The sequence below is a fragment of the Cervus elaphus genome, chromosome 1 (genome assembly GCF_910594005.1).
Source record: "Cervus elaphus chromosome 1, mCerEla1.1, whole genome shotgun sequence".
NCBI lineage: Eukaryota > Metazoa > Chordata > Mammalia > Artiodactyla > Cervidae > Cervus > Cervus elaphus.
The window spans coordinates 42158895-42182679 of record NC_057815.1 but is presented as its reverse complement, the minus strand read 5'-3'; the positions used below and the strand labels follow the sequence as shown (position 1 = coordinate 42182679).

At 52.0% G+C, this 23785-nt stretch overlaps 1 protein-coding gene across 1 annotated transcript in view; it reads left to right on the top strand.

Annotated features, from left to right (window-relative positions):
- Window positions 1-5661: 5661 nt before the first annotated feature.
- DSCAML1 (DS cell adhesion molecule like 1) overlaps window positions 5662-23785 on the top strand; it is a 356428-nt gene continuing 338304 nt past the window's right edge. Inside the window, exons 1-2 of the mRNA XM_043900168.1 lie at window positions 5662-5821; window positions 22787-23104. Of these exons, the coding sequence (XP_043756103.1) occupies window positions 5776-5821; window positions 22787-23104 (364 nt within the window). The 5' untranslated portion in view covers window positions 5662-5775. The remainder of the gene's footprint in view (window positions 5822-22786; window positions 23105-23785) is intronic.

Sequence of the window (23785 nt, the reverse complement as noted above, 5' to 3'; positions counted from 1 at the left end):
TGAATCTCTGGTGCTCACTTGTCCAGGTAAGAAACTCTCATCTGATAAGGGGAAAGCTTAAGCCTTTGATTCCAGTTAAAGGACACACTGCTGGAAGGCATGACCCGTGAAGTTGTAATTGGGTATTTGCCGCCCTGTAAGAATGAGCTTGTCCGGTCATGAAATCAGCAAGTGCCTCCTAGTGCAAGGAAGCATCAGGCTCTGCAGGTACAAACCAAACAGGTTCAGAGCCTAGTATTTGGAAGAGGAGACAAGTCAGATGTATACATAAGTAGTAGCCATAATGCGGGAGGAAGGGGTAAGAGCCACAGGCCAAGGAGATGTCTGGGGCAAGCAGAGTCCAGAGAAAGGCTGGTCCGTGCTGGTTGGGGAAAGCTGGGGGTGCCTGACCAGGCCTTGCTGCTAAGGGAGGTTCACACAGGTGGAGAATGGGCACTGGGTACTTGAGGAAGAAGGAGTAAATAACATCGCACTCAGGCTTTCCAGGAGAGAAGATGTTCACTTACAATTTGATGAACACATTTGTGAGTGCCTGGTGGGTCAGGAGAACTGCAGAATAACCTGGGAAGTTAGCAAAGTGAGCTCCCACTCGTGGAATTTTCCTGTTTTTCTTTCTCACTTCGTTTGGATTCCTCCCACCTTCCCCCGCCCCCACCCCTCAAGAGAGAGCTGGCAATGAGCTTCAGCTGCACAGAATTTGGGCTTCATAATCTCTCTCTGGGTTCACTTCTCAGCCAGTTTCAGCGTGGGGAGCAGAGAGTGGACTATGGTGAAGAGGCTGCAGTTATTGAGGGGGTTTCTGCACCCCCTGACCAACCCTCCTGAGACAGTGACTTATACAAGGTCTGTGGGCCCCCAGAGATGCCTTCTGTGGGGGAGGAGCCTCAAAGATTGTTCAGAGAGCTTAGGACCATGATACTAGAATCCAAGATGTGAAGAGGGTAAGTGGCAAAATGTACCTAGACATCCTCAGAGTTAAGCATACAGAACTTTGGTTTAAGAAATGCCCAGGTAATTTAATGACAGCACTGCCTTTTTATACAGGCATCATAGTCTATGAATTGCAATGATTCACCTTCTCTCAAGACCCTGATGCTGGGAAAGATTGAGGGCAAAAGAAGAAGGGGGAGACAGAGGATGAGATGGTTGGATGGACATCATCGAGTCAATGACATGAGTTTGAGCGAACTCTGGGAGATGGTGAAGGACAGGGAAGCCTGGCATGCTGCAGCTCATGGGGTTGCAAGGAGTCGGACAGACTTAGCAACTGCACAATAACAACAAGCTTGTCTCAAGAAGACAGAAGTATTTTAGATACACATGCATGCATTTGCAGCAAAAATGGTTTACTTTGTGTGGTTTGCTTCTGCGTATCTGTGTGTGAAAATACATATTTCTGCCTCTGCCTACGTTGGAGAATGTGCAGAGGTGAAGAACCTGAGGCCCATAAAGACAGTGACTTGTCCAAGATCACAGCTGACTACAGCGACAAAAATAAGACTAGAACCCAGAACTCCTCATATAACATTAAAATCAATTACACATTGGAGAGAAGAAAAAAAAAAAGGCAAGGAAATCCTTATTTGTATTTTTCTCCTCCAACCAATGAATAAGGTCTAAGAAGGTCAATCCTGAATTAGCTATATAACCCCAAATGTCAAGTTTGTACCACTGACCTGGTTCAGTATTGATTCCTTGTATGAAAACCATGATCATACTGAGTTGTTAAAGAATTTCAGAGCACATAGGAAGGCTCTACTAAAATAATTATATGCCTTTGTTTTCGAAGAAAAGTATCCAAAATATATAAGCTGTTGTTTGAATTAAACAATAAAAACATCTGTGGTTTCTCATGATGGCTCCAGTCCTAATATAACATGGCAAAATAATACCCCCCAAAATATCCATGATTAACCTGAATTGGACAGGGTTCACCTCCCAGTGTCTTCATATAGCTGCTTCATTGGTAAAACACACACACACACACACACACACACACTCACACCAGCTACTTCATCACCCACCATTCTAATGCAATAGAATATTGAAATTAATCACTGGTTTTAAATGAACGGTGTGTCTCTACTGGCAATGAATCCCACAAATTAGGGCATATGCATAGGTGTCAATGCAGGATTTTTGGATTGTATTCAAACTGCCTCCGAGCACAGGTGTGCCTGTCATTAAGTGTTTATGTTTACCTGTACTCATGGACGTTTGCCTGGGCAACTGTGTTTGTTCTCACGTCAGTGAGCGTATATTTCTGTGGGGGTGTGAGGGCTCCTTTCCAAGTTGGGACTCTAAAGGAATTGTCCCTCCTATCAAAATTAAGAAAGAGTCCCTCCAAAGTGTCAGCTGTGGGAGGAAAGCATCAGGGTTTGGCGTGGGCAGAGGTGAAGCACGCATCCCACTCCTGGAGACTCGCTTTTCCCTGGGGGTTCCCTTGCTGGGATTCTTGGTGACTCTGCCAGGCTACTCCCCACCTACATCTCCTGTTAAGGGGGGAACTTCAGAACATCGCAGAGCCAGACTGTCACTTTCAAGGATGTTTTCCTAAATAGTAAGGAGGGGCAAAACCTAGGAAATGGAAAATACAAAAAGCAGAAGACTGTCTGCTTTCAGGTCCTTTCCTTGAGGACGATCACGCCATGCTTTTCCAACCTCAAGTGCACCGTCCTTCCGTGTTTCTGTGGCCGCTTCCTGGATTCCCAACGCCTGAACTCTGGCCTCGCTGCCATATGGACCGCAGAATGTCATCCCAATATCCTCTCCCATCCAGCTCTTCCCTCCCCTCCCCCGCACAGGTCAAGGTCCTCTGAGCAAAGCCAATAACATTAGCGATAGACGTATTTACTGAGCTTGCTACATGCCAGCCACTGGGCTTGTCTTATTTAATCCTCACAATAGCTCTCTAAGGCGGATGCTGCGGCTGTCCCCACGTTACAGGTGAGGGAACAGGGGCTTAGTGCCCATGAATTCCCCAAAGGTGTACAGCTTGTGAAGGGCAGAGTTGGGCTGAGATCTTAGCTCTGGCTTCAAAACCACTCTCTTAACCATCACATTATATATAGAGAGAGCTTCCTTGTGCTAGAGGGAGTCTGCCCTCCTCACCTGCCCACCCCCACTCCCCATATCCACGCAGCCTCTTCAGGAGACAGTCAGCAAACGACCTCACCCTTCAGCTCACACCTGACTCTCTCCACACCGTGCTGTGGTCCCTGAAAGGCCCTCGGGTGTAACCAGCATAAAAGGGAACACTCAAGTTAGAGGAGGTACTTCAGGTAAATGGAGAGAAGGGGGTCCCCCTCTCTCTTTCCAGCATGTGGGGCCCGAGCAGCTGTGCTGACCCCCAGGCCCCACTCAGAGTCCGCCCCTCCCGACAGACAGCAGCCCCTTTCATCCTGTCTGACTTAGCAGTTTATTTTAGGCACGGCCTGACCAGGTGCTCTGGGTCAATAGGCTTAGTTTTAAATAACTGGATTCCTGTCGGCAACGGTCTCCTTCAGAAGGGGAGGACCAGGGCGGACGAACGAGCCCAGCAGGCTGGCAGCGCTGAGGGAAGCTCTCTGCCAGCAGACTGGAGGTTGCTGGGCGCTGTGGCTGCCTGCCTGACCCCCGGCAGGCCCCCTGCTGCCTTGCTCCGGGTCTCAGCTTCCTCACCTGTAAAGCAGAGGGCGGGCTGTGTCATCTCAAACACCTGTTGCAGTCTGCCCCTTATCTCTGATCTATACCTGTGTGCATGTTCAGTCACTCAGTCTTGTCCGACTCTTTGTGACCTCATGGACTGTGGCCTGCCATCCCCCTCTGTCCATGGGATTCTCCAGGCAAGAATACTGGAGTGGGTTGCCATTTCCTCCTCCAGGGGATCTTCCCAACCCAGGAATGGATCCTGTGTCTCTTGGGTCTCCTGCATTGACAGGCAGATTCTTTACCATTAGCACCACCTGGGAAGCCCATACTTGTGTTTCCAGAGGGCAAAACACCTAGTGAAAAAGCATCTTCTGTGGAGTGGTGACTTGGTGTCACAGAGTTGGGCCACCAGGGGAGGCAGCCCCGTGCAGAGCAAGCACTTCTGCCCTAGAGTCAGGAGACCTGGGTTCCGGTCTTGCTTGCGATACAAACTGGGTGACCTTGAACAAGCCAAGCCTCATTTTTCTCATCTGTTTTAAAAGGGAGCGATAGAGCTTCAAAGAATATTGTGAGGACGGCAGGGAGCAATCGCAGGTGAGAGCCGTTTAAACTCTGAAAGCACTTTAAACTCTCTGAAAGGAGAAAAGTAAATGCACCTGTCCCTCAAAAAGTTAAAGATAGAATTACCATAGGATCCAGCAATTACCACTCCCCAAAGAGTTGAAAACAGAGTCTCAGAGAGATACTTGCACACCTATGTTCAAGGCAGCATTGTTCATAATCGCCAAAGGGTGGGAGCAACACAAGTGTCCACTGACAAATGAACAAACAAAATGCGGTCTATATATACTATGGAATATTATTCAGCTATGAAAAGGAATACAATTCTGACATGTTACAACATGGATGAAACTTAAAGACATTATGCTAAGTGAAAGAAGATACAAAGTTGTACGATTCCACCTATGTGCAAATTCATAGAGACGGAAAAGTAGATTAGTGCTTACCAGGAGCTGGGGAATACAGAGTTATCATTTAATGGGTACCTTTCTGTTTGGATGGTGAAAAGTTCTGGAAATGAGTAGTGGTGATGGTATTACAACACTGCAAATGTACTGAATGCCACGTAGAAACAAAATGGTAACTTTTATATCATGTAAATGTTAATGTATTTTAAAAAGTAAATGCCTTGGGCCCCAGTGCCTAACCCACTGCCTGGCACACAGCAGGTACTCAACATTCATTTTGTAACTGAGAGGATACCCTCACTCTAGCCCTAGTCAATTCCATGCCAAATTTAAGCAGATTGTTCTAAGGAATAAACCAGTTTCTGCTTAGGGACAAAGCTGTGGGGTAGTGGAGATAGAGGAAGATAAAGGAGGAAGATACAGGAGATACAGCTGACATGAAAACTATTCATTGCAAATAATGTCTGAGTAATCACAATGTGCGTGGTTGGAGGAATATTCCCAGAGTGCTGGGGTGTCTGCGCTCACCTGGGGCTTCGCACGAGGCAGGCTTGCAGAGGGAACTAGGGGTTGGAAGGGCATGCAGTTTTCAGCTCTGAGATGGGCAGTCACCCGGGGCGGCACCAAAGGGCCTGGCTTTTACTCCCAGGCTCCCCTACCCAGGTGGTAAACTGAGTCGGAAGGAAGCACGAAGCCTTGGCCCCAGGTGACCGGGCCGGGGAGACCCGGGGCGCCCTTGGCCCGAGCAGGGCGGGCTCGCTCTTAGCACACGTATGGCACACGCCTGTGCGCGACCGCAGGCTGGGAGCCGGTGGGTGGCAGGGACCCCTTGCCTCTCAGACGGCGAACCCTGGTCCGGGTCGTGGGGTCCGGGCCCTCGCCCCTGTGCCTGGGCTTGTGGGACTGGGTGGGGGGCGTCTGGGCTCGGGGCTCGCGCGGCGCTCCCCAGCGGGGTGCCGCGGGGGGGCGGGGAGAGCGGCCGCCTAGCCCAGCCCCGCGGATGACAGGAGCGAGGGAGCCGAGGAGGGAGGAGCCGCCGCCGCCGAGCGCTGGGCTGAGGAGCGGAGAGAGCGGGGCGCGGAGTGCGGGCGGCTGGGAGCGCGCTGAGCGGGGGAGAGGCGCTGCCGCACGGCCGGCCACAGGACCACCTCCCCGGAGAATAGGGCCTCTTTATGGCATGTGGCTGGTAACTTTCCTCCTGCTCCTGGACTCTTTACACAAAGGTGAGACCCGCGCGGGCTGCAGGGCGGCGGAGGCGGCCGGGCTGGGGTGAGCGAGGCTGGCGGCGAGGCGGGGTGCCCGGGGGTGGGTGGGAGGCCTCCAGGTATTCGGGGCGGGGGGACGCACCCCGGCGACCGGCCCCGGTGGGTTGCACCCGGGGCGGGGCAGGCACCCGGAGAGCAGCCAGGTGAGAGTCCGCCCTGGACCGCTTGGCCAGCCACCCGCGCCTGCCGTTTTGGGGGCGCGCCCGGCGGGGTGATGGTGAGAGAGCCCCTCATCTCCCCGCTCCTTGCTGGGCCGCTGTTCTGCCCGGACCCCTCCCCCAGTCCCTTGCCCGCCGCCTGCGGCTGGGTGGCGCTGGGACCCCGGGGTGCCCTCCGAGTCGAGGGGTCCTTCGGCCGTGACGGTTCACCTGGAAGTCCTGGTGGAACCGGGCCGCGGTTTACTTCCCCTCTGCCGCCGCGCGCCTCTCCGCCGCCCCAGACCCCCTGCACCGCACCGCATGGCGCTTATCCTTGCCCTGGCTGGATACAGAGCGAGGGGAGCAAGGGGTCCCGAGACGGGGTCCCTTGGATACCAAGTTTCTTCTCCAAACCTAGAGGTCGCCTTCTCCCAGCCCCATCTCACCCCCCACCCCTGCCCCAGGGCACTAGCCTCGGCTTCTTCGTTAAGCTACCTGGCCACCTCGGGCAGCGCGCCCCAAGGTGCGAGATTCTACGCTTCGGCGCCTGGTCAGCCGACCTGGGACAAATCTTGGGGTGGGGGGGGCGTGTCGCTTTCCCCGGAGAGAAGGCGTTGCTAGGGGTGGGTCCAGGTGTCCGGCGTGTCCAGACCTGCTGCTGGGGCGCTGTGCACCTGATCCTAGAGGCGGCCGGGGTTGGGGGTTGGAAGTGGTCACACATCTTCGACCAGAGCCACCTGGGCACCAAGTCGGCATCAGGCCGTCCCCGGCACTCGGACTTCCAGGCGTTCGCAAAGGACGTGCCCCCAGGCGCGCGGATGGCGGGAGAGGAGGCGGCCGAACTCCGCGCCCTTGCGTGGTGGAGCACACACGCTCGCTCTTCCGAGCTCAGCTTTACCTGTTCAGCCCTCCAACTTTTCTCCTCCGCGCCCTGGGGGACGGCCTCTCCCCCACTTTGCCCAGGCGGCTGCCCTGGCCCCCCTGCAACTCTTGACCCCTAGGCGATGGGGGAAGGGCAATCCAGCCCAGGGCTGGCGCTCCTCGAGGGGTCTCTAGTCCTTCGTTGCCGGCTCCCCAGGGGTCTGGAGTCTGCAACCTGCGGGAACTGACTGCAATATCTTGTGGCTTTGGGGGAGAAAGGTGACCCTTATCTTATTTGTAAACACCGCCGGATCAAAGCCAGATTGAAGGCCGAGATGCTGCTGAGGTTTGCCTGGAGACCGGGTTATGGACAAAGTAGTTGAGTTTCTCTGACCCAGTGGGGTCCACGGGGTGACACACCAAGGCTGGTCTAGATTGATTAACCCCTTGCCCCCTGCACAGCACCCTCTCACATCACCTCAATGGAGTCAGAAGCCCGCCTCTGGTTCAACCGCGCCCCCCACCCCCCAGCCTCCCTCTCCCCAGGCTCTTCCTGCCTCCCTCCGCCCCGCAGGCTGGCTCGGCTCGCAGCTTTAATTACATTAATATTAAAAATACATAAGGTGAGGAGCAGCAGCTTTCTCTCTCTCTCTCTCGGTCTCTCTCTATCCGCCACCCCTTTCCGTTTTGTCAGACGAGAAAGCACAGGCCGGAGCCGCTACCACACTCTTGGCCAGCGGTCCACACACGCCCCCGGGCCCCCGCCCCTTCTGGAGACCTCTTCCCGCGTAGCCCATCCGCGGGAGGCGAGGCCCTTAGCGAATACCTGATGGACTCTCCCCTCCCCCCTTCAGAAGGCGGGCATTAATAAATGAAGCCCAAGCTATTTGATAGGGAAGGGGCAGATGGGGGTGGGGGTGGAGAAAGGCCCAGGAGGCGGCAGGACAGCCCGAGGGGCAAAATCTTTTCCCAGCGGAGAAGGAAGTCGCTCTGGCCTTGGGCCTGTGGGAGGCTGGAGGTGCCAGGTGAGGCGACACCTAAGTGGCCTTTGGGTCTGCACAGCCCCGGGTGCCCCTGCCATTCAGAGGCTCCAGCGTCTGTGTTGGGCGCCAGGGCGACTTGCCAGACAGGCCTTTCTTTTCCTTCGTGCCTTAATTGGATCTTGGGTGCCAGGCTGGTCCCGGGGGCCTGTTCTGCTTGGGGTGGCATGGTGGTGGGGGTGGCGGAGGCGGCTGGGGGAGATGTTGACGTGGCGAGAGCAGCGAAGATGGGGTTTGGTGTATTTTTCTCTCCCGTTGCCAGTCACCCCCGCGGCACCAAGGAAAATGTAAATGTGAATGTTCAAGCCTGTTACAGAAAACAATATCCTCTTGCAATAATTTGTACGTCCATCTGCGAGGAGCGGGAGGAGGCAGAGAGAGAGAGGAGAAAACAAGATGAGATGAAGCGTCCTCTGGATGGAATTAAGCAGTTATTGAATGTGTTTTAAGCTTCTGTTATTTCCATTCCTCTCGAAATACCTTTTTTTTTTTTTTTTTTTGATGAAGCCTGAGCTTCAGACTGATTCCTTAGAACTGAAGTGGGAAGGTGTTTTAATAATCGGTTATCAAGTCTCCAATAACTACCTTATTATTGCCAAACGCATCCAGGTTTGGGCAGCCAGATGAACCCCAGTGAGGCGCTCTCTGTTGTTCCATCCAGCGTGCCAGCATCTGTGTTGCCTGCATTTGCATTTTTACTGTGCAAAAGAACAAGCTTCCCCGGCACTAAAATTCCTGTTTTCTAAAAGCCAAAATAATGGGTTGCATTGATTTTTTCATTTCCCACCCCAACCTCTTGGATGGGGACTCATGGTTCCTCTCTCTTGAGAAGACCAAATTAAAAGGCTTCGTCAAACCATTAAGAAAAATCTCTAACACTCTGTTCAGAGTCTAATTAAAGGTGGGGGGGGAGCGGCGGGTGCTTAGTGAGTGTGTTTTTAAATTCTCGACCTGGCAAACACAACTTCGGGGAAGCAGGTGAAGGACCCGTGAGCATTGGGGAGAGGGTAGGTAGGCAGAGAAGCCCTGGGTGCCTGGATAACATGGGAGAATGGGGTTGTCATGATGCCTGACAAACCTTTCAGATGTTTCGTATTTCTGGGCATCAAAGTCAGCTGCCTTGAATGTATTTCTGCAGCAGACTGGGGAGCTCAATTAGAAACAAAAAGCAAGTAAGCAGTTGACCCAAAGGCAGCGCTTAAGTTGAGCAGATCCCAGGAGACTGGCTGAAGAGGCTTATTTTTCTCAGATTGAGGAATGAAGAGGAGGTGGGCAAGCAAATGGCGGCAGGGGTGGGGGTTGGCCCAGCGATGCTTTGCTAAAGAAGCAAACCCATCCCCACCAACAGGCTGGCTAGGAGTGTCCAGACACAGGGTAACTCTGTTGGCTTTTAACAGAGGGGTGCAGACCTCGTGGCCCCCTTACCTTCTCCTGGTCTTTGGAGATTCCATCCTTGTGACTTGCTTGGTCCCCTGCTCAGCCTGATGAAGGATGATTTTATGTATGGATGAGTTGAGGGGAGGGTAGATGTTCAGAGAGCTTTCTTTTTTTTTCTTTTCCAGGGGAATGGGTACCAGGCTGGGAGAGATTCTCCCCTCCCACATGATCCTGGAGGAGGTGTTTCTTGGGGGCACTGGAAGCAGTCAAGAAGAAAAGCCCCCCGCTTCCCAAATGCTTTCTCAGGCCCTAGCTCAGGCCCAGCCCTTCTAGCTGGCACCCAGGTGCCTGAATGGGGTGAGCCACAGGCAGCAGACGTGGCAGGGTGCCAGGGACCCAAGGGCAGGCCCTGGATTTGCATGTAATTTGCATACAGATTTGCATGCTCACCTAGCCAGGCCAGGAGCCTTGGGTAGCATCTTGATAGCATCTTGATCTCGGCCTCAGTAGCAGCCAGGCAGTGACTTCTTTCCTTGGGTGGAGTGGGGGTGGGACAAGGGTGTGGAGGAGGAGGGTGTTTTCAGGGGTGCTTCTTTCTTCCGAGTTTTAGCCCCCCAGGGGTTTAGCACTGAGTCCTCCTCCTGGCAAGGCAGACCCTCAAGCTTGCAACAGGGATGGAATGTGTGACAGTGGCAGAGATGCCTGAAGGCGGACCAGACTTGGGGTGTGGGTTGTCCCACCTGTGCTGCAGAAAGGAGAGAGGGGCACACCAGCCATGGGGATCCAGGGCCAACATTCGCCTTCTGGTGTGTGCACCCTCAGGTTGGAGGCGGCTTAGGGCTGTGGTCAGCAGGTGGAGAAGCTGCAGCTGATGGGAAGGGGATATCAAATGAGACAAAATGCCCTGTCACCCTCTTGGTTTGTCAGTGTCCAGTCTGGGAGGGGGTTGTGGCCTCTGAGAGGAAGAGGCCTCAGCTGCTGCTGCTCCCATCGTTAAGGTGCCTTCTATCACATGCAGTGGTTGGAGCAGGGGGCAGTAGGAAGACAGGTGCTGTGGTCAGAGAACTGATGGATAAAGAGCTGGGAGTAATGCTTGAAGAGCCAACAGTTTGGGGTAACTGCTGTGCTCCTTCCCAGAGAGCCAGCTGGGATGTCCGCGGTGGGAAAGCCACCTCGAGAATGATTTTGTCTGCACTTCCAGGGCCCTGGGCAAATCTCACCCTGGCAGGTGCAGCTCCAAGGGCTCCCAGAGTGCTTTTCTGCACATCTAATGATCTGGGAGGGGCTTCCCAGGTGTCTCAATGGTAAAGAATGCGCCTGCCAATGCAGGAGATGTGGGTTCTCTTCCTGGGTTGGGAAGATCCCCGGGAGGAGGAGATGGCAACCCACTCCAGTATTCTTGCCTGGAGAATCCCATGAACAGAGGGGCCTGGCAAGCTGCGGTCATGGGGTTGCAAAGAGTCAGATGCTGGCAGTGATCTGGGAGGGCTCTGGTCCCGCAGACATTTCTGAAGAAGGTGGGGGTGGAGCCCTAAGATGTGGGGTGCAACCCTAAGTTGTTGGGTGGAGCCTAAGGGTATGGCTGGAGGGAGAGAAGGCCAATGGACAGAGCTTCAAGTTCCCCTCCCTTAATTCTTCCAACCAGAGCATTTTGTATATTAGAATTGTAAAGACAAATGAGATTGCGACTTAATGGTGCAGTGGATATTCTGAATCAAGGCAAACTCTTCATTCACGTCCTGGTTCTGCCCTTAATAGGGGACATTAGGTCTCTCTGAGCCTCACTTTCTCCAGCTCTGAAATGGGATTAAAGGAGATGATGTATACAGCATACCTAGAATATAACTGGTTTTCAATAAACCTTAGACCTCTTCTTTTTTCCTGCACTACTCTCACCCCCACCCCACCACAGCCACTATTTAGTCACTAAGTCGAGTTTGACTCTTCTGGAGCCCGCCAGGCTCCTCTGTCCGTGAGATTTCCCAAGTAAGAATACTGGCGTGGGTTGCCATTTCCTTCTCCAGGGGATCTGGGGATCTGGGGATCTGGGGATCTTCCCCACCCAGGGATCAAACCCACATCTCCTGCTGGATTATCGGGTTCTGTCAGTTGTACGAATGAGCCACAGTTTTGGCCAAGCCAGCTGACTGAGACTTTGTAGCAGTAAGAAGACTGAATGGTGGCCCCAGCAGGGAACATCACAGCTTCCTTCTGTCATCTGTCAGTTGGGTAGCCGGCAGGATCCATCCTCAGCCAGGTAGCTGGGGCCATGCAGGCACCTGGGTTTCCTTGGGAGAGGGGTGTCCAGCACACTCCCATTCCGCAGCCAGTTGCTGGTGGCAGCTGTGGCAAAGGTGAGGGCAGAGGTGGGCTCCAGATTTGGATTTGAGGGTGAGGCAAAGGCCAGTCTCATACTTGCCTGAGGAAGGCGGGGTTGGCTGGTAGATCTCGACTGTGATTGGACAGAGTGAGAACTAGCCTGGATTTAATGCCGTAAGCCTGTGGGAATGTGCTGCTCAGGGTGAGCCCCCCACACACCTGGATGGATTGCTGTGTCTTTCCCTGCCAGGCTGCATTTCACTGTTTTTCAGGTAGTTTCATGTAGAGAGAACACTCCTGACAGCCCTAGACCTTGGGGATCCCCAGACCACTTCTCTCTCCATAACCCAGCCAGTCACGGGGAAGCAGCCAGTGACCCAGAGGTCAAGTGCTGCTCATGACAGGTTGTGGCCCGTGGGTTCCGTGAGTGGGGGGTGGTGCTGTGGCACAGCCGGCGTGCCCTGTTTAACAGATGTTGGTCCCGCGCTACTTTACCGTGAATAGCACTAGCCTTGGGCACCACCCCTGCCATTCAGCTGCTCTCCCCGCATCCGTTCAGCCACCTCCTGCCCCACTTCCCCATGCCCTTGCTCTCCTTGATGCTTGTGTTGATGGTTTCCAAGGTCACCATCTTCATTAAGAACAGTTATCCAAAGGCTAGTTGCATCTCCATTAAACTCTGTGTGTGTCCATGAAGAAGCATTATTCATGACCAAGGAAATCAAGCTCAGCTTGATTTAGGCACGTTGCCTAATAGTTCATGTGCCTCTACTTCCTAATCTGTAAAATGGGTAAAATAATCCCAGTCCTGATCATCCCCCAGGGTTGGTTGTTATTGCCTGGTCACAAGAAGGATGAAAGCCATACAATTATAGAGTGTGTGACAATGCCCTGTAAGCTGAAGAGGGCCACATATAAACACACACGTGTGAAAAACCCACAGCAGACCAGTTTTAGCCTTATAAATGCTCTGCTGAAACGTGAGGTATAATTACTGTCATCTCATCATGCAGGAACAGTGAAGGTCTCACAGCTGTGTGTGGCTGTCTCCCCCTTCCTGGGTCCCCCATATATGGAGAATTTTCTACCCTTTTCATCAGTGAGGGGAACAGCCAATGAGACCCAGCAGGGCTGGCAACTATCTTCATGGAGCAGACTTGGCAGATTCCCTGTGGCCCCAGTACCCGGGGGTGTGTGGAAGGAGCTTACCTCTGCTCCATCCCTGGGCGCTTAGATGTCTGTTTACTCCATAGTCCTCTGGACGTTCCCTTGAGGGTATTTTCCCTGCTGGGAGTCCACACTTTGTGTGTGTGGTAAGGACAGTAGGCACAGGGTCCCATCATGTGTGACCTTGTTTGAGGTCATGGCAATTACTGGAATCCAGGCCCTGAGCTGACTCATTGGAAAAGACTGATGCTGGGAAAGATTGAGGGCAGGAGGAGAAAGGGGTAACAGAGGATGAGATGGTTGGATGGCATCACTGACTCAATGGACATGAGTTTGAGCAAACTCTGGGAGATGGTGGACTGGGCCTGGTGTGCTGCTGTCCACAGGGTCACAAAGCGTCGGATACAACTGAGCGACTGGACAGCATCAGGCCCTGAGAACGCAGCGGAGTCAGGGTCACGGTCACCTTGTATCTGGTATCTGGAGTGGCCTCCCAGAGCCATGGGTGAGGAGAAGGACAGGGGACCTGCTTTGAAGGTGTGACTGCCGTAGGTCCAAGTCTTCCAGGTTGGAAGTCACATTCAGGGACACTGAATTCATCCCCTCATCAGCTGCCTGATCCCCTCTGTGCTTTCCTCCCAGTGGTGTTCTTCCTCTGCTCCAGCATGCCCAGTCACAGGAAACTCCTTCCTTTCAAGGCACCCCATTCCCCGCCAGACACCTCTGACCATCCAGAGCTCACCCTTGTGATCAGCCGGTTCTGTCTTGGTCCTGACCTCCTACTCACTGACCGCTGCTCCTGCCTTTTAGGCCACGTGGAGGCAGGATCCATGGACCCTCTTCTGCTTGGTGACTGACCGTTGGTACACAGATGTCCCGCCCCCCTGAGCCCGCTCCTCTAGGCAGCCGAGCAGCGGCCCTGGCCCCTCTAACGCTCGCTCCTGTGCTGTGGCTTCCTTTCTCCATGATGCCCTCCATGCCTGGGTTGCTGGAGCAGCCAGAACTGCACGATCGGTGGGGACAGGGCTTGGGTCCCAGCCAGGATGCTGGCCAGCTGTGTACCTGGGAGTGTGTGACTCTCTAGGCCTCACTCTCCCCATCTGTAAATGGAGGAGATTGGACAAAATAATCTCTTAAGTCCCTCCAGCGTGAACAATCTAAATCTAGGAATCTCTGGGGACAACTGTGCTGTCTGAGCTGACTCCCGGGAAAGACCTTTCTGGCCATAGGGGGCCTTCTTTTGACAGGCCCTGTCTGGGAGGGGCTGGAAGATTAGAGTCTGTTTGACTGTCAGCTGTTGCTCATAACTCCTCCTGGAGCTGATGGTGAGGGGCCTTATAGGTTGAAGGATCTTTACTGGATCTCAGAGGTTTCTGATTGCTGGTTATAGGACCTATGTTTGTGCTAAGAATCCTAAGGGAGAAAGAAAAAACCCCATGTTTCTGATGGACAGAGGTGGCCACTTGGGCCCTGGGGCATTGCTTCTCGTTGGGGTGGTACTGCTTTCTTAGGACTGTTTGGAAGTTGGGGGAGATACTTTGGAGTTGTTATAGTGATGAGGGTAGGGAATACATAGTGGGGGATAGGGAGGGAATGATTAGGGATGAAATGTCTGATGCCTGGGGCAGTCCCAAATAATTCAGAATTGTCATCCCCCAAATGGCTGTCTTTCATCAGAAAACCCCCATGTAAGGATGGTCACATCTTGGAGACGTTCTGAGAGTAGAATGCAGTGCTCCCGTTGAGAAACGCAGCCAGTATAAGGTAGTTCGAAATGCCGCTCTGCCAGCCCTGGCTGTGCTACTGAGGAAATTACTTGATCTCTCAATGATCCTGTTGTCTCAGCTGTAAAATGGGGTCTTGGGCAGTAGCTCCATTAGAGGTTGCTTGTAGCAATTAAATGCACCATAATGCAAGGAAGGGGCTTCTGATAGTGCCTGGCAGACAATATATGCTAAAAAAAAAAAAAAAAAAAAAGCAATGGTGACCATGATGATGGTGAGGATAGAGATGAAGCAGGTATGCCAAGTTTGGGGACAGAAAGTATAGGACTTGGTCCCAGCTGCACCATCCTGTCCCAGAAAAGTATCAATGCTCGGATGCTGTCTGGAGAGACTGGCCCTTCTCCGCCTCAGGGTCTAGGCTCAGGTTGTCTCCAAGGTGTGAATACAGCATGGGGGGTTTTCTGATGGCGGGCCAGACCTCGTCTCCCTGGTCCTTACCTGAGTGTTTTGGATAGACATGGTGGTTGAGCTGAGGCCCTGCTGGTTGGTCCTCTCTGAGATCTGTTTTTTCCAACTATGGAACAAGAACAGAATGAAGACAAATGATATATCTCTTTTATGAAAACCTTTGTGTGGAGATGTAGCGGAGTAATCAACCTTGCAAATTAATCCAAGAAACCTCACCCGACCACATCTGCATTAAAACAACAGCTCTGTGTGAGGTGGGGGGAGTTGTGGTTGATGTGGGTATGACAATGGTCTGTCTGTTGATCACACCATTGTTATTTTATTAACTTGATTGCCAAATTAAAGAAATTAATGCAGTGCTAAGGTCCTGTCAACCAAGCCCAGGAGAACAGTCTGTTGTTGGGAAAGTGGGTTGAAATCCAGTATGGCAGATCTATTCTTCTCTATGGAACATCATTGTGAGTGTAGACAGAGGACCACTTGCCTCAGAAATGGAGTTCCCTGGCCCTTTACCAGATGTGGTGGATCTGTTGTGCATGTATCTAAGGATGTGGATGTGTAACAAGCTCTCCAGGTGGTTCTGACGCATAATAATGTTGGAGATAACTGTCTGAAGTTGTCATCGTCATCATCATTGTTGGTGAGAGGTAAGTATTTGCTGAGGGATATTTATTCCATAAGTACTTCCTGTCTGCTCACTCTCATGATAATACTTACAACAGCAATGAACACTTACGTGGTTACCTATACCACTTACATATACCGGAAGGTGCTGTATATATTAACTCGTCTTATTCTAACAACCCCTGAAGTAGATGTAGTCACCCCCATTTTATAGATGAGAAAACCAAGGTGCAGAGAGAGGTGAGGTCATTTTGCTTGAGGTTACACTGCTGGTAAGGGGGAAGAGCAAAGGGCATCAGAGTCTGGGCGTTTAACCTCCGTGCTACGTGCCTGGTGCTATGCTTGGCCCAGGGGACAGTGGTGACCAAGACAGCTCACAGTCCTGCAGGCAAGCCCTGCCCGCCCCTCCTCCCCCTGCTTCTGTCCAGCCCCACTGCCTGTGCCCAGGTCTGGATACCCCTTGGGGGTGCTTGTCCATCTCTGGGGGTGGGCGGTGGCAGGTGGCAGGGGCCCCAGCATTGGCAGGTGCTCCTGGATGAAATATGCAGTGAAAGAGATGGGTAAATATTGTAAAGGAAGAGGAAAAAAAAATGACTCACTTCTCCCGGTGGAAGTGGTGAGGCGTTAATATGTCAGTCTCCTTGGGTTGTCATTTACGATGTCTGGAGACGATGACATGGGGACCGATGAGTGTGCAGGAGGAAGCCTCAGTTGGCCAGACACCTCCATCCCAAGTCAGGCAGGTGGGGCGGGGGCCCCTGGGTGTCGACAGCGTGGGTGTCGAGTTTCCTTCGCCAAACTAATCCCAATGGCCAGACAGCACAGGACAAGTTGATACAATGGATATTTAGGTTTCAGGGGTGACCCTGGGGCAGCCCAAATGCCTGGGGGCGATTTCTGGTTTAAAAATATTGCTGTGCTATTTCTACACTTCTAATCTCCCAGCCATTTGGAGCCTGTTTTATGAAACGCGGCATCGGGGTGGTGCTCAATGTTAACCGGCGGAGAAGATTAAATGGGTTTAAGTCTGGGCGTCTGTCACATCACAACCAAGCCCATAACTTCCATTTTCTATTAAAAATCCATTTCCCCCTTTGACCAGAAGAAGCTTTGCTGTTGATCTGATCTCTCTCTCTTTATTTATGAAGTGTTTCCCCCTCCTCTCGTTCTCTCTGTAAATCTGCCTGGTTCTGTCTGCAGAGGAAAGAAAGAGCTGGGGGAGATGGCTGAGATTTAAGGGGAAAGTCGGAGTTTCCTGTCCAAGGATTTGCTTTCCAAATTAGGACCGGCTTGCAGAGGAGAAATGAAAGAGAGAATTCTCATAAGGCCTCTAACTTTGAACTCTTCAGCGTCATGTTGGAAAAAATCTCAGGCTTGGGAGCCAGGCAGACCTTGACTGAGGGTTGGCTTGGTGGCCACCTGGCTCTATCATCTTTTTCCTCACTTGTAGGATGAGACCTGGGTTTTCCAGGTGGCTCAGTGGTAAAGAACCTGCCTGCCAGTGCATGAGGTGGGGATTCGATCCCTGGGTCAGGAAGAGCCCCTGGAGGAGGAAGTGGCAGCCTGCTCCAGGATTCTTGCCTGGGAAATCCCATGGACAGAGGAACCTGGCGGGCTCCAGTCTTGGGGTTGCAAAGAGTTGGACATGATTGAGTGACAGTGCACACAGGAGATGAGACCCACAGGGCCCACCCTGCACCTCTGCAAGGGGATTCCGTGAGAAAGTGCCCCTGAAGCACACAGTAGGCTCTCGGTCAGTGTTAGTTTCCTTTAGAGAACTCTGTACCATCAGCCGGAGGGAGCCTTCAGGGGAGTAGGTGTACAGCCAAAATGAAATTAGACAAAGGGCTATGAGCCCTTCTGCAGACTCTGCCCTGGGTAGTGGGTTAACCCTTTCCTGCTCCTGTCTCCTCTGGATGCTCCTGAATGGTGTGGGGAGGGGGCGGGAATGTTCTCTGGCGTTTGATGCTTTTCACCACACCTAGGGTCCTGTTGAGCACAGGGCTGGTGCTGGGTAAAGACCTCCTGAAGGAGTAAGTGTTTCCTGGCCCCGAGTCAGGAAAGACCTGGGAGAGGAGAGTGTTGGAGGGCGCAGGAGTCACCCGCAAATGCAGAGCTGCAGAGGGGAGCTGGGCCCTGGCCACCCTTTGCTGTATTTTTCATCTCCATGGTCTTCTCGGAGAATCTCTGGGACTTGAAGCTAATAACAATCCCATCCCTCCTAGTCCTGCATCCTCATTATGCAGAACCATTACTTTCACATTCTGTCTTACCTGGAGGACAGGTAAGATGGTACAGTCCTCCCCTTTTTGTGAATGAGGACATGGAGGCTCAGAAAGGCTAAGTGGTTTACCTGAGGTCACACAGCGCTTCAGGAATGAGCCCCAGGAGTGAAGACTTGTCCCAGGTCTCCGACTATTGTCCCATACTTCTGTGCTCCCCAGAGCTGGCTGGGGCTCCGTCACCGCTCTGAAGATTCAAACAGGAGCCTCAGAAGGAGGGAAACCCACCACCATCCAATCCTCTCCAGACTCCGTGAGGTGGGGTCAAGGCCCCCGGACCCTCGCTACTCCCCTTCCCATGGCTGGTGACTGAGTGTGCTCATTGCTGCCATAGCTGCTCACTGTGCCCGCCACCATCTGGGCACGTGGTGGAGACTTGAGGGAGTTCGTGCCTCAGTTTCCCCATTATAGATTTGCTTACTCCTTTCTCTTGGCAGATGGGGTGAGGCTGAATTAATGATTATTTAAGGGCTTCTGCATTCCGGGCTGACAGGTGCCTTGTGATGGTAAAATATGAACCCGACGTAAGTGCAAAATGCTATTGTTTTACACCTGAGGGTGATGCTTCATAATGGCAATGCACTGTCAGAGCCGTAAGCAGAAATGAATGGTTTGTCTAATCCTCCCCAGCTCCCCCAGACTCGGAAGACAGCGGCTCACATCCCAGGGTGGGAGAAATATGAAGCTACTCACCTTTTGCTATCAATCTGCTGTTTCTTCAGCCCTGACAGGTGGCTGGACAATCCCAGTCCATTCATCAATTACATCTACCCATTTGTAGTTCCTGAGAACCCCCACGTCCTTGGCTCTGGCAGGATCCAAGGCCCAGAGGGCAGGAAGGCTGTTGCTATTGTGGCTGATGGTCCTTCCAGAAGCCTGGAGCCAAGGGAAGCCTGGGCCAAGGGTTGTCTCTGCAGGCAGGGATTGGGGGGAGGAGTGGATTTCCAGTCAGGAGAGGAGAAGACTAGGAATGTGTATTTAGGGTAGGTTTGGGAAGGAAGAAAGGATGGGGAGGGATACCCAACCTGGAAAACCAGATTCTGTGGCTTGATTCCTCTTATCTTCAGCATGTTTCATACAATAGAGCAGTTTCATTCCCAGGCTCTGAAGTCAGGCAAAGTTGGGTCCCAGCCCACCTCCAACACTTACACTCTGGGTTACACTGGGTGAGTTAGTTAACTTCTCAGAGTCTTAATTTCCTTATCTGTGCAATGGGAATGCTTCCCAGGTGGCACAGTGGTAAAGAATCTGCCTGCCAATGCAGGAGATGCAGGTTTGACCCCTGGGTGGGGAGGATCCCCTGGAGAAGGGAATGGCAACTCCCTCCAGTATTCTTGCCTGGGAAATCCCATGGACAGAGGAGACTGGCAGGCTACAGTCCATGCGGTCACAAAGAGTTGGACACTACTTAGCAACTAAACAATATCGGTGGGAATTATAACATCACCTGGAGAGTCATGAGGTTAAGTGAGAGAACACCTATAATGGATCTAGCACCCAGCCTGGCCTACAGTTAGTGAAATCCGTGGTTGCTAGTATCATTGCAGCTGGTCTTATCACTGAGGGCTGCATCATACAGCTCCTTAAATATTTTCTTACCCGGCCCCTTGAATCAGACAGTTCTCGAGTTCCTCTCTGTCAGAGATCTTTCTCAACTTCCTAAGTCCATTTGTCAGGCATAATGTAGAGTCTTTCTGTTTCTTGATGGATTCTGGCTTCCAAAATCCATAAAGCTGCCATGGTGAGTGTGTCTGATTAACTAGGTTGTCTCAGGAAGTACCCAGCACCCCAGAGTAATGTTCCTCCTCCCACAGGCTGAGCGTTGTCTGAAGTGTTGAGTCTGACAGGGGCCCCGCTCCCAGGGTGCGTGTGCAGAGGTATAAATCTTGTTTGTGGTCAGCTGAATAGGGAAGTTGGTGGCCAGGTGGTGGTATTTTTTTCAGGATGGTATAAGCCCCCTCTTTACTGTTGCGCTGGTTACCATCATCTGAGGGTTAAGAAATCAGACTCTGGACTCACTCAGATTGCCTGCATCTGGAGCCCTTGGTTACCAGTCGTGTGGTCTTGGGAAAGTCGCTTTGATCTCTCAGTGCCTTAGTTTCTTCATCTGTGAACTGGAATAATGATAGTATCTCCCTCATAGGGTTGTTGGGAGGATGAAAAGAGGTCATACAAGTAAAGGGCTTACAACAGGGCCTGGCAGGAAGAAGATGCTTAGTGAATAATTATTGATTGAATGTCAGTAAAGAAACCTTTGGAAGGTGAGCAGGCTCCTGGGAATCTGGGGAGAGTGGATCGGAGAAGAAACTTCCTAAGCCCTAGCCCACTTATTTGTGAATGGTATGGTTTCATGGCCTTGGAGAACACCCAGGCCCCTGTGAACTGGACAGGCTTCTGAGGGTCCCTTTCCTCTTCCAAGAGCAGATTTGCTCAGCCACCACCTCCAGGACTGTTACAGTGGAGGCAGTGTGAGGATGTGGGTAGGAAAGCTGTGCTTCCCAATTCCCCCCTCATCCCTTTGCTCCCCTGTAGCCAGTAAGGGTGCAGTGCTGGGTGGGGACAGCAAATGCATTTGTTGCTAAGAGGATGCCCCTGACACCGCAGCAAGGAGCCCAGGGATGTGTTTTCCAGCTCTGCTGCTAATGGCTTCATCACGGCCTTTTATGAGCTGATGTGAATTGCTCTGACCAATGAGCCTTAATGGCCTTCCTCAACGAGCTGCCCGGTATATTCTCCCTGGAGGCTCAGCTCAGAGTTAAGCTGAGAATATTAATATGGTCTGGATGCAGGCCCTCCCCCTCCTGATAAAGTTGTGGAAATTGAGGTCAAGTTGGGTCCCCCGCAACGTTCTTTAAACAAGCAGCAGAATCGTTTGTTTGCTCCTTGATCTTCCTGGTAGAGAGGGAGTGGCTTCCAGCTGGAGAGCTGGGACCAGGCCCCTCTTCCTCTGGGTTTGCCTCCACCTGCTGAGAGGTGACCCTTCCTAAGGAGGCAGGCTCCTTGGTAGGGAGGGAAGGTCCTGATTCCATCATGTGGGGCTGTTTCCATAAGGGCAGGCAAGACCGAGGTCCCATGCTGGGCTGAGAGTTGCAGAGAGCTGTCCTCCTTATCAGGTGGCCTTGACATTGTCAGGTGGCTGCTGTCGTGAGCATGTTCACCTGTGTGATCGAGTGTTACAATGGCGATATGTCAGAGACTCATGGGGTCTTTGCAGTCTCATGGATCCTCTCTCCATTTTATGAGTGAAGGAATGGATGGTCAGAGAGGGGAAGGGAATTCCATAGTCGGTCAGTGTCAGGGATGGTTTTAGAACCTGAGGAGGGCAGTGATGTCTCTTGTTCCTGAGTTTGGATGGATCTACTCATGGTGCCACCAGTCCTCATCCCATCCCTTGGGACAAAACATTTTCCAAATTGATCTCTCGAGGGGAAAGACGGCTCCCAGGGTCTTCTGCAGCCTTCTCTCGTCTGGGGCAGCATCCCACTTTGTGAGCCCTTCCTCTTAGAGCATGGTCTCAGACCTTTTACCTTTTGGCTCTGGTGTGTTAGAAAGCGTGCTAAGATCCTATTTAGAGCACTGCGTTCAGATTCTGATCCTGTAGCTTATTAGCTGTGTCATCTCAGGCACATCATGTAACTGTGCTTAACCTCCAAAAGGGAAGGATAAAAAAGAGGCCATATGTTTTACCAAAAGTTTTACTTTATTTTAGGTTTGAAGGATTTGTTAACAAAAGAAACCACTCATTACATACAAATACTCAATTTCAATATTTAATAGAGAATTATTTAACTTAATTTCAATATACAATCATTAAAAGAAAAGAGAAAGAGAAACAATAGAGAAGAGGAACAGCGCATACAGGCTTCCCTGGTGGCTCAGTGTTAAAGAACCCACCTACAACGCAGGAGACACAGGTTCCATCCCTGGGTCAGAAGATTCCCGGGGAGAAGGAAACGGCCACACACTCTAGTATTCTTGCCTGGGAAATCCCATAGACAGAGGAGCCTGGTGGGCTGTAGTCCATGAGGTCACAAAGAGTCAACATGATTTAGCAGCTAAGCAGCAATGACAGCAACAGCACCCATCAGGCCGACCGACATTCAGACTTCAACGGCACACTGGGAAGTCCCAAGTAACAGCAGTCTGGAGTCCCAGTTAGGAAAGGGTCCTGGGAAATGCGTCCACTGCACAGGTGAGACTGCAAATTGCCATTTGGGGGAGTTCCTGCTTATAATCCTGGGCCACAAACTGATATCATCACTTTGTGCAAAGATGCAGCTCTGGTTTTCCTTTAACCTTTTTACAATACTGTTTGTTTCCCATTATGAGTCACAAGATTTTGTTAGACCCCAAGGGGTTGGCCCGCCTTCCAAGTGCTCAAGATTTCCAAGACCCACACTGTTTCTTATCTAAAATGTTGCCTGACTAGTCGTGTTTCCAGGCAGGTCAGAGGCCTGCTCTCCTCCTTCTGAAGCCTGAACAAGACTTCCTCCATTTTAATTTCTCTAACACCATGCCATCCCCTCTCAGGATTATAAAGATGGACTGGGGGGCCGGGTGTGAACATCTTTGCGTCTAATAGGTGCTCAGTAAACATCCCTTATCTAAGCAGTGTCAGTGTGTCTCTCATACTGTGGATGCCTAGGAGTGGACTACAGCTTTGGACCTGGCTTGGTGTGGAGAAGGAGCCGTGTCAACATTTTGCCATTTCTGTGCTAGGCTGGAAGCATCTGCAGGGTGGGAGCTCTTTTACTCATCCTTGCCAATGCCTGGTGTAGAGTCAGTGCTCAATAGTACTTATTGAATGGCCGGTGCTCCAACGTCTTATGAATGAGTGCCGGAGTTGTGGGTTGTGGACCCTCAGGGTATCCTTAGCTTCACTAACCACCCTCTCTGCTCTCCCCCCCTCTCCCCTCCCCTGCAGCCCGCCCTGAAGATGCTGGCACCAGCCTCTACTTTGTGAATGACTCCTTGCAGCAGGTGACCTTCTCCAGCTCCGTGGGGGTGGTGGTGCCCTGCCCGGCCGCAGGCTCCCCCAGCGCGGCCCTTCGATGGTACCTGGCCACGGGGGACGACATCTACGACGTGCCGCACATCCGGCACGTCCACGCCAACGGGACGCTGCAGCTCTACCCCTTCTCCCCCTCCGCCTTCAATAGCTTTATCCACGACAATGACTACTTCTGCACCGCGGAGAACGCTGCCGGCAAGATCCGGAGCCCCAACATCCGCGTCAAAGCAGGTAAGCGACCAGACACGGGCTCCCCTACAGGGCAGGAATGGGGAGCAGGCAGAGCCCATTCTGAGGACGAGTGCAACAGGGAAGAAGGCAGCCCTTCAAGGAGGGTTGTGATGTTTAGCTCTGCCACTTCTTGTGTGTTCTTAAGGCGTCCTACGTGGCTCAGTGATAAAGAATCCGCTTGCAGTGCGGGAGCCACAGGAGACACGGGTTTGATCCCTGGGTCTGGAAGATCCCCTGGAGGAGGAAATGACAACCCCCTCCAGTTATTCTTGCCTGGAGAATCCCATGGACACAGGAGTCTGGCGGGCTACAGACCATGGCATTGCAAAGAGTCAGAAGTGACTGAGCAACTGAGCACTATGTGTCCTTAGGCAGAGAACACACCTTTCTGAGCCTCAGCGTCCTCATCTGCAAAACTGATACAAGCATCTACCCATTCATCACTATGCACGATGGTTCAATGCGATAACGCCTGTTTAAATTAAGTCATGTGTTCATTTTAGTACTTGATTCATGAAAAACATTCAGTGACTTTCTGTTTTTTTTAAAAACCCCATTATTGAAATAGAATATATATAAAGAAATGTACATAAGTATATAGATTGATGAATTTTCACAAAATTTAATATCCAGATGAAGGTATCAGCATTTCAGAGGCCTGTTCGTGCTTTTTTTCAGTCA